Genomic DNA, 18,382 nt, shown 5'->3' on the forward strand with positions numbered 1-18,382 from the left:
CACCTTTACATGTGATTAGCAAAGAAGTGAAAAATATGCTAAAAATGATTTTCATTCCCTGTAGGAGGTTCAGATTAGGTGGCAGCTACTTTGAATTAGTTCAGGTCAACACTAGCAATGATTCATGAGGGATTATCAGGTTGAAAACAAATTTCAGCAATGCAAGCAAGAGACAGCGATTTGTAACAGGTGGAGATTGAGCTAGTTTTTCAATTCGCAGCACTTTTTCCGAGTGCGTCGAGTGCGATTACGGAAAAACTATAAGGAGTAGAAAGTCTTAGTGTCAGGGCTCCAGTCTTCAGGCTCAGGAGTGGCACGGACCAACCATCCCCTCCGCAGTCTGAACGCTTGCAAGTCTTAACTTACACAAGGCGCTGAGACTCCAGCGGGGAAAGAGGGTTAGGAACACGTTGGTTGGATAGGTTCAGCAGTAGGGTAACCGGTGAGAGGTTTAGGAGAGGGGTGGTGGATAGGGAAGGGGACGAAGGAGAACACAATAATCATACATTACACTTTACACTATGCACAATAGTGAGTTTAAAGAGACTTATCTCTGGATTGAGCACTGGCCTCCTGCCTGCGTACTCTCAGGTCCGGTATCTGTCTGGAGCGTATTACTGCTGCAAGAGAGCAAGGAATTATTACAAGGTGTGTTTCTGCACACACCTTAAACAATACTTTGCCAGCATGCAATTGATTAATTCTTCACCCTGTTGCGTGTGCTAGCAGTGCCGAGCACTATGAGTTAGTACGCAGGTTAACGCCCTTATTGATCGGCACATGCGGAATAAGCCGCATGTGGCCCCGCACTGTACTGGTGGATTCACTGGGTCGCGGACCCTTGAGTGATCCGAATTGTGGATGTGCGATCTGCCGCACGTGGCGGTCTAACCGCACTGTTCTACGCGGTTCCTCCTCATGGCTAATTGTCATGCAAATCTCATGCACTGCTCTGCGCTCGTGAGCTGGTGCAGCGTTATGCGCGCGTTAGCTCAGGGTTACGTTCCGATGCCCAGGTACTAGGATATGTCTTTGACTTAATGTTAGCAAAAATGTGTTCACAGCTGAAAATCTAAGGAGGACGCCAATACTTTTTGAAAAACTTTTAATTATTTGTAAAGCGCAACCATGGACCCTGGGGCATAAGGGCGCGGACAGAGGGGAACAAAAACATGAAACAAAAAAAGGTACATGTCACCTGCTGAGCAGGCTAAGAGGCGTTATCCGTGTCAAAGAAGGTGATTCAGTAGAACAGCCAGGTCTTCAGCCCTGTCTTAAAAGCAGTCAGGTGGACTGGCCTCTTAGTGCCTGTACCTTACCTTCCAATACCTTCAATAATTTGTCCTCTTACTTCCCAGATGGAGAGAACTTTTTTTTAAATGAAAGCAACCATGCGACCTCTCCCTTCTAATCTAATCTATTTTGTCCTAGCATAGCGTATCCCTCTGGTATGGCTACGTTGAGGGATGGACCAGAGGCGCTGGTGCCCCAGGTTTCTGTCAAAGCGCATATGTCTCAGTTATTATGTTCCATTAAGTCTGTGACCTCGTGGGCATGCTTAATCAAAGAACAAGTGTTCAAGAGCATGCAGCGTAAATTGGATACTGGTGAAAGCGGGCGTATGCAGATTGCATGTGGGGAGGTTCCGTTCACTGTCAACGGAGAAAGCGGGCACCGAGGCAGGCTGAACCAGATTTCCAAGGACCCGATCTGCCAAATCAGCGGACCTTAGGGCGTGACAGGGGGTTCGAGATGGCAGCTACAGCGATGGTTTGCCTGATCGCCCCCCTGGACAACGGGGGGGGGGGTGAGGAGGGCGGGGTGGTTAAGTATACTGGGAAAGATTTAGGGACTGCAAGTGGGGAAAAAGCCTACCGGAACCCTTTCTGCGATGAGGGCAGCATGGTTGCTGAAAATATTTCGGGCTGCAGCTATGGCTGCCAAGACTTCCTGGATTCCCATGGTTGCAAACTGGAAATGCAGCAACGCATGCCTGGCACGTCCCGCTACAGACCGGCTTGCCCCCTTCGCGCCTGGCATGACTAGTGTTGTGTTGTGAACATTTGACCCAGAGGAGGGGAGTCATTCCCCTGGAATGAAAAACAGGGAACATTCTGATACAGAGAGGATTGGATATCCTGTATCGCTGAAGTACTGGGACCAAGTAAAGAACTTGTAAGGCAAATCACAACCAGATACTGTGAACCTAGTCCAGCAGTCGGAGTCATTCTCGTGTACCAAGAACATTGGCACAATTTGTAGTTTAGTAATAAGTGCAAGGCACACCACCAATTTGCAAAAACTGTAGGGGATGTATGAAAGTAAAATAGAATGTGATGGATGTGAAATCACCCATACCAAAATTACACCTAATGATAACAATAGTGTGAATTTCATTTTGATTTATAGAGACCGCCCCCCCCACACACACACAGATGCGATTATTTAATGACCTTCTCGGGCACTTATGCTACTACACATGCCTCATTGTGCTACTTTCCTTTTGGAGTTCTCAATGGATGGAGAGCAGATCCCAAGGATAAAAACAAGCTATTGATCTAGAGCTCATGTTAAACAATATGGACATTCATATTCATAATTCAGACCATCACATATTTAGGGACACATCTTGGACTGGGTCGCTATCAGGAGCATGAATGTTGCTACTGTAAATACCATGCCATGTTCTGGTCAGATCACTGTTTTATTGTATGTGAAGTGCAATTGCCAGCTCCCCAGCAACAGAGCCATAAGCATTCTAAGCAGGTTTGTCGCAGAAATTTCACAAAAATGTAAACTTCCGAGCTGACTACCTGCTTAGAAGAGATTATGAATCTAACAGACCAGGACTTGCCTAGTAAACTAGCAAACGCATATAGAGTTCTTGTTGAAGCCTTTTAGACAAAGTTGCACCTGTTAAAAAAAAGAAAAAAAATATGCGACCGCCCTCATCATCGGTTGGTTCACTGAAGGATTGACGATACTTGAAGCAAAAGTCAGACAGAACGCACATGGTCAGAAAATAAAACAGAGGAAAACAAAAAAAATGTGGGAATTGATTGAGAAAGAGTAAAGATTGAAAATCTGAGGCAAAGAAAAGCTTTTTAATGATCAAATAGGTAGAGCGACAATGCCACAAAGAAACGCTTTGAAATGTTTGAGATGAGAGAAACCCAATGTCCTGGAAAGACAATTTGTGCCGGACATGGATGACTGCTCAAGAATTCAACAGGCATTCACTGACAAAATTCTACTAGCGCATAATAAAATTGTCCAGAACCTAAATACAAATGATGTATCGCTATTGGAAGATACCGAAGGTACTGAGCGTTATAGGGATAGCCAGGGGCTGTTTGAATTTTGCCCCGTTTCTGTTACAGATATGGAAAGGACCTTGAAGGACATGTGCGCTACTACTTGTCCTGGAAATTGTTTAACCTTCAAAATTATCGTGGAAAATGGGGACGTCTTAACACCATTCCTTACTAGATTTGTGAATTTAATCACAGATCAGTTCCATCCTCGATTTGAAGAGGTAGTGGTGACATTTCTTGTTAAAAAGCCTGGACTAAGGAGGCATCCAATCCTAGGCCAATCACTAATACTCCCTTTTTGCTTAAGATAATGGATAATGTTGCTATGATTCAGGTACAAAGACCTCTAGAAGCCTCCAAATTGTTATATACAAAGCAATCCGGCTTTCGTAGTCATTGCGGCACTGAGAGCGCACTTTTAAATCTGCAAACCCAGATGCTGACTAAGTTGGAAAAGAATGGTAGAGGGTTGCTGATCTTTCTTGATTTGTCGTCAGCCTTTGATCTGCTTGATCAGAAACTGCAACTAAATACACTTGTGAATGCTGGTGATTGTTTGCAGAATATGATTGAGTTGATGGATTCCTTCCTTAGTGGAAAGAAATCCAGGATTTGTTGAGGGGGGTGCTTCATCGGAATTATTGCCGATATTCTATGGGGTGCCTCAAGGAGCTTGTTTGTCGCTGTCACTCTTAATATTTATATTAAACCACTGTTTGTCAAAATGGAAGAGCTCAGTTTACAATGTACTAACTATGCCGATAATGTACAGTTGACAATGGAACTCAGCAGTGTTAACGCTCAGGATCTAGGGAAACGGATCTAGGGAAACGGAACCAAGTCTATAGGGTTATCAAAGACTGGATGTCGACCAATTGGCTCTGCCTGAATAGCTCAAAAACTGAGCTCATGGTGTATGGATCCATGCAAGCCAGGGCACAGAGTTGTGCCTATAAAAAGTTTGAAATTGAAAGATGTCATATTCCAGTCTTTGAGAAGGTGAAAACCCTATGGATATTTATGGAAGCATCATTGAACGCGGATGCCCACATGAATTATGCAGTGAAAAACTCATACTATTACTTGACGGTCCTAGTAAATTAGCTTGCTAGTAACCTAGAAAAATTGTGAAATATTGGTCCGAGCAGTTATTATGCCGACACTGCAGATAGTTCAAAACGATGCGGTTCGAATTATCTGCAATATCTCCGAAAGAACTGGTATCTTAAGGCTCGGAGAGAACTTGACCAGCTCCCGGTAGCAGCAAGGGTGCAATTCAAAATTTGCACGCTGGGACATAAGTGTCTATTTGGAGATGCCTCTCATTACTTGAAAGAGAAACTGGAACTTTACAAGCCTCATCGAACTCTATGGTCTAGCAGTGCTCAACAGCTCATAATTCTGAGTTTCAAAAGAACAAGAGGGAATGGTAGTTCCTTTCCAATATTGGTCACACAGGCATGGAATGAATTGCCAATTGAACTGCATATGGAGAAACGTCAACCCATTTTCAGGAAATGTTTACAAACTCTTCCTTTTGAGTAGAATTGATTAGGGAAGTATTTTTGTCTTGTCTTTTATTTGTGTTTTATGTAAGCGCCTTGAAGCCTGAGGTCAATGGCGCTATACAAATAAACATAAATACAAGTAACCTAAAATATAAAGAGCCATATGCAAGGGACACCAAGTTAGTTTGCTTCTCTTGTGGAAGTTATGTTTGAAACAGGCTATATATGTTGGATCCCTGATACCCGGAAGCTTCTTTTAATTCCTGCTTATCGATCCCAGTGGTGCATTGATGCATGATGGGAGCAACTGTATTTTACAATGACAGTGAAATGGGAGCATGTTTGAGGCTTACATTTATGTTTGATACACTAACTAAGCATTCTGGAAGACTATTGTCAACATTTTTTATTGGCTTGTATTTTTTTTAAAACTGTATTTACTGTTTTTCATTCATGCAGCAGTTCATTTCTGATTGCCCGTGGGTTGCGTAGTGTGGATCACAGTGAAGGAATCACAGTGGCAACAAGTTGGTTGGCACCGATCAATGCTTAAACATTTATTGAATAATATCTTAAAGGGCAGAATGCATTTTTGCAGATTCTTCAGTGTGCCAGTATCAGATAGATATAATCAGTGGTTCATTGGGTATCTTTCTAAAGTGGTGTCTTAGTGAAACTCCAGGTTTCCATGCAGTGGCTTTTGCGCATGTTTTATGAGAATGTTTGTGGGTGAAAGTGTGGCTGTGCTTTGTATAATAACAAAGCACATATGTCGGTAAATTCTGGTCTTTGTCGGTGGCTGATGGAGTCATATCACCATCTGATAACGTATACATGTTTGCTGGAATGGTCTTTGTCCCTTTTGAATAATTTTCAATTACAGTTTAGTTTACTATTGAAATTTGAGCAAAGGGGGTGCTTTAAAGCTCTTAACAGTTACACACTAGGGTGGAGAGTTGCAGTGCACACCTTAGTGTCATGGTTCCAGTCCAGATTTTGTAATTCTGTTATGCTTTGCATTAAAACGGACAGTTATGTTTTCCATTTATCATGATGGTTATTTTCATAGGATTTCCGTTGAATTATAACCATCAGTAAGTACATCTTACACATTGTTTGATTGAAATTATCCTTTCTCCTCTTCAGAAAAATATTTTGACATGAAAAAGACTCAATGTAAAGAAGGCCTTGACATCTATAAGAAGTTCCTTACCAGAATGACAAGAATCTCAGAGTTCTTAAAGGTTGCTGAGGTATGCTTAACATCAAAAAGATCAATGTTTTGGGATAGTAATACCCCTTGCAAACAATGGCTGTGTTTATTATAAGGCAGACCTTTGATCTGTTTCCTCAATATGGCTTAACAAGTATTTTTCTGTCTTTCCACATATTTTTTCAATTCAAAATCACACCTTTCTTCCCCTGTGATTATAATTTTATTTTTTTTTTACCATTGTTTCCATTAACATCAACGTTTGCATAATTATTTTCCTGTCCAAGAGAAGCATAGGTGCACTGCATAATCTGACTAATGAATATGGTGATTTTTGATGTTGTACCAGAGGCCAGGTGGGAGATACAAATGACTGGTTTGACGAGTCGGAGGGTCTTGTCCCTTTACTTAAGAGAAAATCCCACCCCATACCCAAACTCAAGTCTCACAATATTACCACAATCCATGTACTATTCTACGACGACACCAGTAAGTTGGACCAATAGTACTAGGACGAGAAGGAGTAAGAAAAATCCCATAGAAACTAATGAATACCTCACTGAGACGAGGAGGCCCCGTGAGCAGGGAGGAATGACGAGCAATACCAATGCTCTAGTCTTTGTCCGAGTTATCAAAGGGAGCCAGCAATAACAAAAGGACTAAACCTGGAGTTGCTTATCGATAGCTGCAGTGGATGGAGATATAGTGGAAGTAGCAGAGCGAGCGAGTGAGAGACTGAGTAAAGAAAGAAACAGTGAAACAAAGGAAAGTTACTACTGCTGACATGTAATGAATGTGGAGAGCGGGGGACATGTGAAGGTACAAAAGCGACGTTCCTGGCAAATACCTGCCTGAGTGTGGTTGGCAGAACCGAGGCAAGACACCAGAGCCCCACGGGTACTGTTCTCCCATAGCCCCGCAACTTCACTGACAACCTCCTGAAATTCATGTGTCCCAAAAGGGGTTCATGACTGTTGAGGGTAACGAGAGCATGCAAAGGACGAGGAAAGCTGCTCCTGGAGACAACAGGCTCACTTGGAGGTACCGCCCGCGTGAGTCAAGTGGGAAAAGGCTGCTCACCACAGTAAAGCAAATGCTGCAGGGAACCCGGTTACAAGATCTCCCACCGGTGGGAATCCGACCCACAGCATCCAGACAATGTTCGGAGTTTGGGAGATGACTGCTTCTTGGACTGGTGCCGTCGCAGAGCAGAACGGCAGAGCGGAGAATCCAACGAGGTACAGCTCCACACGATATCGAAAAGAGCAGCATACTGCATCCTCATACCGGTACCATGTGGGGGGGGAGTGGGCTCCGAAAACTCGGGGAAGTGGCGAAAAGATATGTAGACTGGCACGTGGAAACCCCAAGCGACAACACACATAATAAATCTTCAAAGACTGCATTAAAACTGGCCATTGGGAAAGGAATAAAACCAAACTTAATAAACCGACTAAGTTGGACACACGTGTCTTTGGAACAAAAGTTATTTTACTTCCGAGTGTGCTTAGAAATTATGGGAAGCACATGGCAGGCTAGTGAACCAAGTGTAGTGCAAATAAATTGAGACACAGACCTTGGCAGGAGAATACGCCAAGGGCTGTGGATCAATGTGAAGCTCGGCAGGGAGCCCAGGATATTGAAAGAATCTATGTATGCAGTAGGTTTACACAAAGCTTGGCAGAAGAGTAAACCGAGACTGTGAAATCAACCTAAAGTTGGACAAGGAGGAAAGCAGTTATCTAAAAGCAAAGTTTCGAAGGAATTGTGTCCTCCGACGTATTCCTCATCTTTGATAATACGTTTACAGCTTGCTGGCCTCGGAAATATCGGCGCCGAGGTCACCATGCCCATAAATAGCCACGCGCGGCGTCTGTTGCTCAGTTCCGTTTTTCCACGCTTTGTGGGTCCTTGGAACATCATTGCTCAGTTCAGTCAGATAATCTAATCTGCATCTACTCGAATATACCAACTCGTTCTCGATGGCATCTTCATCGGAACCGACAACGCCGCAATCCGCCTTCAAAAAATGACGAGACTGCGGTAAAAAAATGTCGATAACGGATCCACACAGGATCTGCTTGTGGTGCTTGGGAGCCGAACACCATTGTTCGGAGTGTGAGGACTGCATGTCCATGACGGCGAAAGCCTTGAAGGAGCGCAAGGGGAAGCTCGAGAGAGGTAAGTCAGTCAAAACCTCCTCAAAAGTTTCTTCGGCCGGGTCGAGGCATTTGTCTCCTCGACGTCGAAAACATTCCCATTCTAGATCTCGAAGTAGCTCCCACCATTCGTCGAGATCAAGACACTCAAAGAAGAGACGTCGAAGATCCCCTTCCTCGTCTTCTGTTTCCCCAGAAAGGGTCTCCTACCCCACAAAACACAGCTCTCAGGCTGAGTGGGAGGAATTCAGGAAGAAAATGTTAAGCGTCTTCGAGAAAGCGGCCTCGACCCCCTCGAAGACAGCTGAGGGTGATACCCCGGGTGAAAAACCCAAAAAATCAAAACGCTGCGAGTCGCAGCACCCGGCGAAACATTCCATCCGAGAGCACCACGGGCCATCGGATAAGAAGGCACCGTCTTCGCCGTCGTCGAAGATCCCTTCGAAGCATGGATCGGCGCCATCGACGCCGTTGTCGAAGAGTTCTTTGATGCATCGGTCGATTGACTCGACGCCATCGTCGATGCCGACATCGACGCCGATGAAAGAGAAGACCATGGCTACTCCACAGCCAACAATGATTCCAAGAGCCTCCGGCACGATGCCGAGACCGTTGTCGATATCCTCGAGTAGGATCCCGATCCTCTCGAGTTCTTCGAGGCCTCTCCCGGTTTTCTCAATGCCGTTCTCGGCGCCTTCGAAACCTGTCACATCGGCGTCGACGACATTGACGTTTTCTCGCCCAATAATGACGAGTTTGGCTCCTTCTGCCTTAGAAATGGGTTTTATACCATTTTAGAGGTCAGAGTGCCCTGGATTATCTTCAATGTATGAAGAAGGGGAAGATTCTGACCAGGAAACCTTCGGGTTGCAGAGGACCACACTACCTGTTTCAGAGGATTTCACCTCTGAGGAAAGAAGGTTGAAAGACCTACAGGAGTCATTACATGAGGCAAGTGGGCTGGACACTTCCACAGAAGTGGATTTTGTTAAGCCAGACCCACGGGAACATGCCGAAACACCCTATAGAACCCTGATGGCAAGAATTATTGAATTGATGGGTTAGTCTGCGCCTTCGCCTGTTTTTCAACAGGATGACCTGACGGACATATTAAACAAAGGTCCACAGGAGGATCCTGTGTTCCCCTCCATACAGCCTTACAAAGAAAGATTGCATCTAACTGTGAAACTCCTGAAGTTATCCCTGCCGTCAATAAAAGATTATCAGCCAAGTATAGGGTAGCTGCAGCTGACCCTGAATACTTATCGAAAACACCCGACTCCAGAGAGCCTGGTGGTCCAAGCGGCAACTTCATCAAGCAGCAGGACCGCTTACCCTACTGTCCCACAGGATAGAGATGACAAGGGGTACGATTCTATGGCAAAAAAGTCTTCTCTGAAGTCCATCAACGCCACATGTACGCTCGCCAGGTTCAGTCGGACACTGTGGGAGTGTGCTCCATCAGCGGCTGACTGCATACCCGAAGGAGAGGAAAAGGAAGCCTTCCTTAACATTATTAAAGATGGCAAAGATGCCATGTGCGAGTCACTTCAAACTGGCATTGATTCCGCTGACGGTATCAGCAGGGCCATGGCGGCAAGTACAACAATCCGCAGGCATGCGTGGTTGCGAAAGTCTGGCTTTGCTCCAGATGTACAGGCCAGACTTTTGAATATGCCCTTTGACGGCTCTTCATTATTCGGAAAAAAGGCTGATGACAGTCTGGAAACGTTGCAGACATCTAAAGCAGCAGCAAAATCTTTAGGAGCTGCTATCCGCCAAACTCCTTTTCGCCCCTCAGGAACCTCTGGGAGAGGAAAGTCCTTTCGCTATTATTCCGCATTCGGGAAAGGCAGAGGACAGCCGGCTCAAAGAGGCCAAAGGAGATCCACCCGAGGTGGACGGGTCAAAAGTACTGAGGCCGCAGCAGCAGCAAGGTGCCTCTTTACCCTCGGCATCTGCATCAGCCGCCCCCAAACCCACTCTGAGGTTTTTCCACACAAGACACCTGTAGGGGGCAGGTTAACTCACCATCTGACAGAATGGCAGGCTATTACGTCAGATGCTTGGGCATTGGAGACAGTTGCCCAGGGTTACTGCCTACCCTTTCTACACATCCCTCGGAGTCATCCACCAGGGAACAGCTCTCTAAAAGTTCCAGATCTGCTCCTCTTGCAGGAAAGTATAGACCTGCTAGAGAAAGGTGGCATAGAACCGGTACCTGTAGCGGACAGGAACAAGGGCTGGTACTCCCCCCTACTTTCTCATACCAAAGGACGACGGAGGACTGAGACCCATCCTGGACTTACGAGAATTGAACAAGTTCCTCAGGAAGGACAAGTTCAAGATGGTAACTCTCTCTCAGATCCTTCAGGCCCTCCAGCTCCAGGACTGGCTGGTATCTCTGGACCTTCAGGATGCTTATTTCCATGTGCCAATCCATCTCAAACACAGGAAATACCTGAGGTTCGCAATTGGCGACTCTCATTATCAATTTCGAGTTCTGCCATTTGGGCTGACCTCCGCCCCGAGGGTCTTCACCAAGCTAATGTCGGTAGTGGCTGCGAGTCTAAGGAGGGAAGGGATCCACGTCTACCCCTACCTGGACGATTGGCTGATCAGGGCTGTATCTTCGGAACAAGCTCAGACCCAGCTAGATTATGTCTGCCACTTCCTTCACAAACTGGGCTTCTCCCTCAATTTAAAGAAGCCACAGATGATACCATCACAGAGACTCCAGTTCATTGGAGTGGTCCTGGGCACTTCCCTGGGAAAAGCCTCGCCACCAGAGGTGAGGGCTCAAGATATTCTGCAGATGGTCAACAAGTTTCAAAATGCCCAACGTATCCCAGCCTTCGACTTTCTGAGGTTGCTAGGCCTCATGGCATCCTGCATTTTCCTTGTGCCACAGGCTCGCCCGAGAATGAGATCTCTTCAGTGGGCACTGAGAACTCAGTGGTCGCAATTCTCAGGGAGAATAACAGATCTCCTCCGGATTCCGGACAAGGTAGCCCGCGACCTTCAATGGTGGGCCTATCCAGAGAACATCTTGAAAGGAGAACTGTTTTGGCAACCATGGCCGGAGATGACAGTAGTCACAGATGCCTCACTCACGGGGTGGGGAGCCCATGCCAACGACTTGACCATCAGCGGTCGTTGGTCTCCATCGGAGTCCAGACTACACATCAACCTATTGGACTAGCGCTGAAAGCTTTCCTGCCATCAGTACAGGGGAGAAATGTCCTAATGACAGACAACACGGTGGCCATGCACTACCTCAACAAAAGAGTAGGCGTAGGGTCACTGCCACTGTGCAGAGAGGCAATGCAGCTCTGGTTTTGGGCAATTCAGGAAGGAATCTCTCTATCGGCAGTCCACCTAGCCGGAGAGAAGAACTTGACAGCGGACGCTCTGAGCAGGCAGAGCACAGTCTCCCACGAGTGGGAGCTAGCTCAGGAAGTCCTTCAAGAGATCTTCGCCCTTTGGGGAAACCCTGAGGTGGATCTGTTCTCCACAAGCACCAACAGGAAGTGCGATCTGTTCTGTTCAAGGGATTTTCCCCCGAGAGGAGCTCTAGGAGACGCGTTCGTAGTGGACTGGACTGGGAGTTTCCACTTCTTTATGCGTTTCCACCAGTCCCTGTTATTCTTCAAATGATCAGGAGGTTGAGAAGATTCCGAAAAACCATGATCCTAATTGCCCCGGATTGGGCCAGGAGAACGTGGTACCCGGACCTTCTAGATATGTCCATCTGCCCTCCAATCCGTCTTCCACTCGCAGAAGGGAGGTCAGGTTCTCCATCCAGACATCAGAACCCTCAACTTTCACGCTTGGCTTCTGAAAGGGTGAGGTACAAGGATTGGGATCTCCCTGATGACGCCATGGAGGTGTTGCTTTCAGCCAGAAGGCCAGCAACAAAGTCTTTATACCACTGCCGTTGGAACAAATTTTGCAGCTGGTGTAGAGAAGAGAATATCGACCCTTTTCATGTGGCACACCAACGGTGTTATCGTTTCTACTCTACTTGGCAAACTCAGGCCTTCAAGTTGGCACTGTAAAAGGCTATCTCGCAGCGCTTTCAATCTTCAAGCGCACTGCGGAGGAACCATCGTATTTCAAACTACCTCTAGTGATACAATTTCTCAAGGGATTAACTAATGTTTATCCTCCAAAACCATTCCAAGTTCCCTTATGGGACTTACATTTAGTCTTAAACTTCCTAATGGGCACTCCATTCGAACCACTTCACTCTTGTTTGCTGAGATTTGTCACGCTTAAAACTGTTCTATTGGTAGCGCTAACATCTGCTAGGAGGTTGAGCGAGCTACAAGCTCTCTCCTGTAAACCCCCACATACAATTTTCCACAAGGACAAAGTTGTCCTACAGGTGAAGCCTAATTTCCTCCCAAAGGTGGTTTGTGAATTTCATATTACTCAGAAAATTACCTTACCTTTTGTTCTACCCTCCTCCCCATCCGGGGAAAGGGGAAGAAAGGCTACATAGGCTGGACCCAAGGCGAGCTCTAAGCTTTTACATCAGCAGAATGGCTAGGATCAGGCAAGCAGACCAACTGTTTGTAGGATACTCAGGTCACAAGTTGGGATTACCCATAACAAAACAAACCATTTCCAGGTGGATTATTTTGGCCATTCTGGAATGTTACAAACTGGCAGGGAAAGAGCCACCCCAAAATCTTAGGGCTCATTCAACCAGGGGTATCGCAGCCTCTTCGGCCCTCCAAAGAGGGGTACCGGTCAGAGACATATGTGCGTCTGCCACATGGTCGTCCGCACATACATTCACAAAATGTTACAACCTGGATTCCTCCACTAGTCAAGAGACCAGATTTGGCAAAGCCGTATTACATTCGGTCCATCCCTAAAGGGATACATGGCATTCTTACTCCCACCTCCAATTACATGCCACTGCTATGGGAGTCTTATCAAAGATAAGGAATACGTCGGAGGACAAAATCCCTTCGAAGAACAAGTTACTTCTTATCTTGCAACGTTCTTTCGATGGGATGTTCCTCCGACATATTCCTTATCGCCCCTCCAATCCATCCCCGCAGTAATACTTCCCATGTGGTTGCAGTTTACGCTCCTTCAAGGTCAATAACCAATTCAGGCTTGACTTTTCTTATGCTACAAAACGGAACTGAGCAACGGACGCCGCACGTGGCTATTTATGGGCATGGTGACGTCGGCGCCGATACGGTGGCCGTCAAGGGACATCGACTCGGCGGACGTCGACGCGCAGCGCCCTCTACAAAAAAAAATTCCGAGGCCAGCAAGCTGGAAACGTATTATCAAAGATAAGGAATACGTCGGAGGAACATCCCATCGAAAGAACGTTACAAGGTAAGAAGTAACTTGTTCATCTATACCAAAGGGAAGAGGAGCAACCCCTTTGAACTGTAAGGAACTTCATAATTGAAAGATATCTTTTGTTATTGGAACTATTTATTTGGACTAGCCTGCTTTTCGTGTGAACTTTCTTTTGGAACTAAAAAGGAAGACTGCAGAGGACAAATCAAGAAATTTTTCCCCATTTCATCTTTTGCTGAGTTAGTGTGAGGGACAGACTAGGTTTTGGACACAGGACAGAACTTTATTTTGGACATTCTGACAGACACATTAGTTAGTTTTGTTGAGGTAGGTAAACCCCTCTTCGTGTTTGGGTTAGCGAGGCATTTCCCCAATTCCCACTTTTCTTTTACTTGGAATAAAAGTGAACAAAGTAAATTAACACTCCTGTGTCTGTCTCCTAACTCTGCACCCTTCACAATGGACAGTGAAGAACTGGTTTCAGTCGTTTATTGGAGAAGTCACAATAGTCTGACAACAGCCAAAAAGTGGGGTCCTCCAGCACCAATAAAAGTACAGCACAAATCCTGGCCAATAAAGGTTTGTCTTGTCATATCCGTTTAGTGCTTTCCTTCCCCCTTTATTCTCCGGGTGACCATTCCTCCGGGGTCAGCTATCTAGATAATATCTAGATGCCCTTGACTTATTATTTGGAGAATTGTCCAAGGTTTGTCGGTTTTGTGGGTCCTCTGAGAGAGTATTCTGTTCCACAATGTGCTGGTAGTATTGAATATTTTGGAGATCGTAGAGCTTGAGCCAGGAGTTGTCTAACTTAATGCTGGGACCCCAGGCCCCTCTTATGTTCCAGATATATTTGGGATCGACTGGTGTCTAGAGACCTCAGTACTCTAACCATTTTGCCTCCCACCTCCTCTGTCTTCCTAGGGCTGACATGTCATTACTTCTGAGTCTGACTGCAAATCTCACTGCATGTTTTGCCTCCTTGAGCTCTTTCCTTCCGTCACAATGCCCCCACCCTCCTTAAGATGTAATGTCTGCTGATTTCTCACAGCCTGCCGTTCAGCCACCTCCTCCTTTAGTGAACTTCCTCCTTTAGTCGTCTACTTCCTCCTCCAGATATAACCCCCTCCTTCAACTTCTTACGAGCTCTTCCTTATACTGCCTTCTACTCCAGCCCTTTACACCCTCCTTCTCCGATATAACCTCTGCCATCATCTGACCACTCCGCCTCCACTCCTGGTTATTTCCGCTTCTTTCTCCCCCAGCAACCTCCTCTGCTGCACAGTCCTTGCCACATCTTTCAAACTCCTCTCCCTTCCGACCACATCTTACTCCCAACAACCCATAAACCGTGTATGGGCTGACTGGCTTTCATTGCAGGATTTCACCTCCCCCTGGATGGTAATGGGGTCCATAGCCTGAAGCTCTGGGCCTACAGATGGGATTTTTAGGTTTCTTCCCTTCTTACTGGTTAGAATGAAGCTGGGGGTTTAGTATGGTGGCTATTTTTCATTTTTTTTGTTTACCTCTTTAGGCAGAACAAAGTAGGCTGTTGGAGTGCTTGGTGTAAGTGACCTAGTCTCTGAGATATCATGATTGCCCCGGTTGTGAATTCTTTAGAGATTTAATGTACCCGCCCTATGTTTCAGCCATTTAGAGTTTGTGGCCAGGTCCACAGTTGTCACCATTTGGTTTGGTTACCTGCCTGGGGTCAGACACTTTGTGCGTGTTGTGGGGTGGGCGGGCGCACAGCTTCGCAAAAGCCACAAGCAGATGCCTGGCTTTGTGCAAGCCTGTACACTTCATAGATACTTGGGTTGGGGCTGTTTTCTGGGACTAGACATGGTCATCTGTGGAGCTAGGATGGCAGGGACTTCCTAAAAATGGTAATAATCCGGGCAAATGTGTGCCTCCTATGTGACTATGCCCCGCCAAGCAGCCTGCAGAGGACCCATCATCCAATGGCTCGGGGAGGCACCTAGCCCTTGAGACAACCTTGCCACATGTGCGTAGAACTTGGCAGGCGACTCTTTCACAATATATAAAGCAGATTTCATCATTGTTTACCATATAGCCTGTATCAAAAAAATGCAGATATTGTTAATCCTTTTTGATCAAGGCAAGAAAATGGAGCATAGCCATACCCTACCTTGGAGGGAAGTTTAGTTATTTAGAAATTGGATTTTCTGCACATATGCCTCTAAGAGTGCAGGGGAGATTAAGGGTGGCGAAGGCACAGACATTCAAAATTAGCATTCCTGGACAGAAGCCTATGGACTTTGACTGCTGAATGATTTTTTAAAAGGAATGTATTGCTTCTACTTATAAGGTGGAGAACCCGACTTACTGTGCTTGAGACTAACATTTGGATAGATTGCTCTTTTGTAGCACCCAGTAGGGCCGTATCTAATACAATAACAATGCAGTCAATACAGCTGTGCAAGTAGATGGTTACCATTTCACCACTAGGTGTCTCCTTGTCATTAATGGAGATGTGCGGTCATTCAACAGGGCCTTTACGTGCATGCTTGTCCACAATGTGCCCGTTTTTGGTTAACGGTGTGTATGTGATCTTGCACTTGGCATTGGTGGAGCAGACGTTCGAACTGCTTGCATAGGTGTGTTCAATCTTTCCCATCAACGATCTGATATTTGCCTCCACATTTTTCATTTTGGTTATTCTTGTCCAATACAAAAAAGAATATGGACAACTATTTGCTTCTTCAGTAGCTCGTTTTCCAGTTTATGATCGATTTATAAAACCTAAAAATGCCACAGCATGTGTCTCTGCTGAAAAAACAAATGCTTGCTAGTAGGGTCTTTTATTCTACCCTACTGTATATCAGGCATTTAACAAAATATAAAACAAAAGGTATTCGTTACAGTAAATTCTTAAGTGTTTACAACGTGGCGTTCAGAGGCGGGCTGGGTGTTGGTAGTTCATGGGAACTGGGTAAGGCCTAACTATGCGTACATTTACTCCCCCGAGTTTGATACCCCATTGGGGACCAATGCGCATAGAGGGAACTGATGAACCGCGGCATCCGAGGAACACAGAAAAAGTGCAGCCCTCTGACAACCAATTTCTTTTCCTTTGCTTTTTTTTGCAACTATGCCTAGCCGCCGATAATTAATAATTCCTTGTGTTCTTTCTACAAGCTCATGTACAGGAATAGCTGCCCCGCAAGGTGTTGGTCCATACTGTCAAGGTGAACCTCAACCCCATAGAATGCTTTCACTGGACAGGCTTGGATAATCAAATCTTATAACAGCTTAATTAACCAGGTGTCCCTCAGTGATCAGATGCATTATTTTGTCCATTAGGGGTATACTGGTCCTACGTTGCATCCCGTGTAGACAGAAATCTGTTCTTTGCAAAGTTGTAATACATTCCTCCCCCGTCATGGTGGTGCGTCAAATAGAAAAAAAGCGAGGAATTTACATGCGATATCTGCTGACATGCTAATGACCCTTCTAATGCTTAAAACTGAGGGTGGTATTCCAAGGGCCACCCTTATTTCAGGTTTAAGTACACACACAGTACTTGTCACAATCTGTTAAAAGCACCAATCTCTAAATGGAGAACAAACTGTCCATTCCACAAAACCTCACAAGTTGACTGATGGACCAATGTTGGGAAGTAAGGTGATTTCAATGAAAGGGAAGAGACCAGTGGAGAAGTTCTGTCTAAGGCCAGGAACGGGTTTGGTGCCTCAGAGAAAGACAAGGTCCTCTTTGTTTCAGAAAGTGCGTTACTGTACTGTATGGGGGTCTCTTTTCTCTCTGCCAATATTCTAATCCAGTACATTTTCTATGGGCCTTGACAGAGTTTGATACTGAGGTACACTACTGTGTGTTGCGTTTGTCGTATTTGCTTGCAAGGTGTTAACTGCTTTGGACTTATTACAGATTTCCCAGAAAGCCCCATGACTTGTGAAATCACCCTCCTGATAAACCCTCAGCTCAAACAGAAATGTGCAATTTCATTGTCCAACTAATAGGATCTCCACAATTACCACCCAAAAACAATTTCACTTCTTCCTCCCCTCTTCTATTCCCTTCCTATCCCTTTCCTCCCCTTCTCCCTTGCTCTCTTCACTCTACTGCTCCATTCACCTATCCCCTCCCCTTTCTCCTGCTCTTCACTCCTTTCTCCCACTCTCCTCTCATCTCTCCCACTCTCCTCTCTCCTGTTGCTTCTGCTCAACTCTCTTCTGCTACCGCTTCCCTCTCCTTTCTATACTACCTCAGTTGAGATATGTGATGAATCCTGCAGAGTCCTCACAGAAACCCTGCCTAAAGTCTCAGAGGTGGCAGGGGAAGGCAGCCGCTAACTGTTCCTAACCCTGGGGGTGGTATTAGCTTGGAGGATCACCTGAGAGGAGAAGGGCCTCAAGGGAATAGTATGACTCCGTTAGAAGAGACTCAGTATTTATCTTCTTCAGAGCGGGAGATTTCCATGGTGCCAGAATATTTAATGGCTTGTCAGAGTGAGGCTTCCCTTCCCAACACTACCCAGCTTGTTGGTAGTGAAAGCTGTTGTGATCAACATGGGAATTATATATATATATATAGGAATCAGAGCATTAATACCCTGGATCCGATGAATATGCATCTCCCTTAAATCTGAAGCAACCATTAACCCATCTAAAAATCTTCCCTAGAGTTATATACAATAAACAGAGTGAATCAAATAAAGTGGAAGCCTGCATTTGTGATACAAAAAAGGGCCCAGAACATTGGGGACATTAATTCCCACAATGCCATAAGTACTGGGACGAGGAAGAGTGGCTCAGAGGTACTAAACTGCAGTATGCAGTCTAGTGATTCTAATGACCCACACCTGAGCTGGACATTTGA

General features: G+C 45.6%; 1 protein-coding gene across 6 annotated transcripts in view; it reads left to right on the forward strand.

Moving 5' to 3' along the window:
- PICALM (phosphatidylinositol binding clathrin assembly protein) overlaps window positions 1-18,382 on the forward strand; it is a 1,182,846-nt gene that overhangs the window by 484,230 nt on the left and 680,234 nt on the right. For all 6 annotated transcript variants that reach the window (XM_069639772.1, XM_069639773.1, XM_069639770.1 and 3 more), the window contains exon 7: window positions 5,969-6,075. In XM_069639772.1, the coding sequence (XP_069495873.1) occupies window positions 5,969-6,075 (107 nt within the window). The remainder of the gene's footprint in view (window positions 1-5,968; window positions 6,076-18,382) is intronic.

This window comes from Ambystoma mexicanum, chromosome 7q (genome assembly GCF_040938575.1).
Source record: "Ambystoma mexicanum isolate Mex_15411 chromosome 7q, UKY_AmexF1_1, whole genome shotgun sequence".
In the NCBI taxonomy this organism is placed as follows: domain Eukaryota; kingdom Metazoa; phylum Chordata; class Amphibia; order Caudata; family Ambystomatidae; genus Ambystoma; species Ambystoma mexicanum.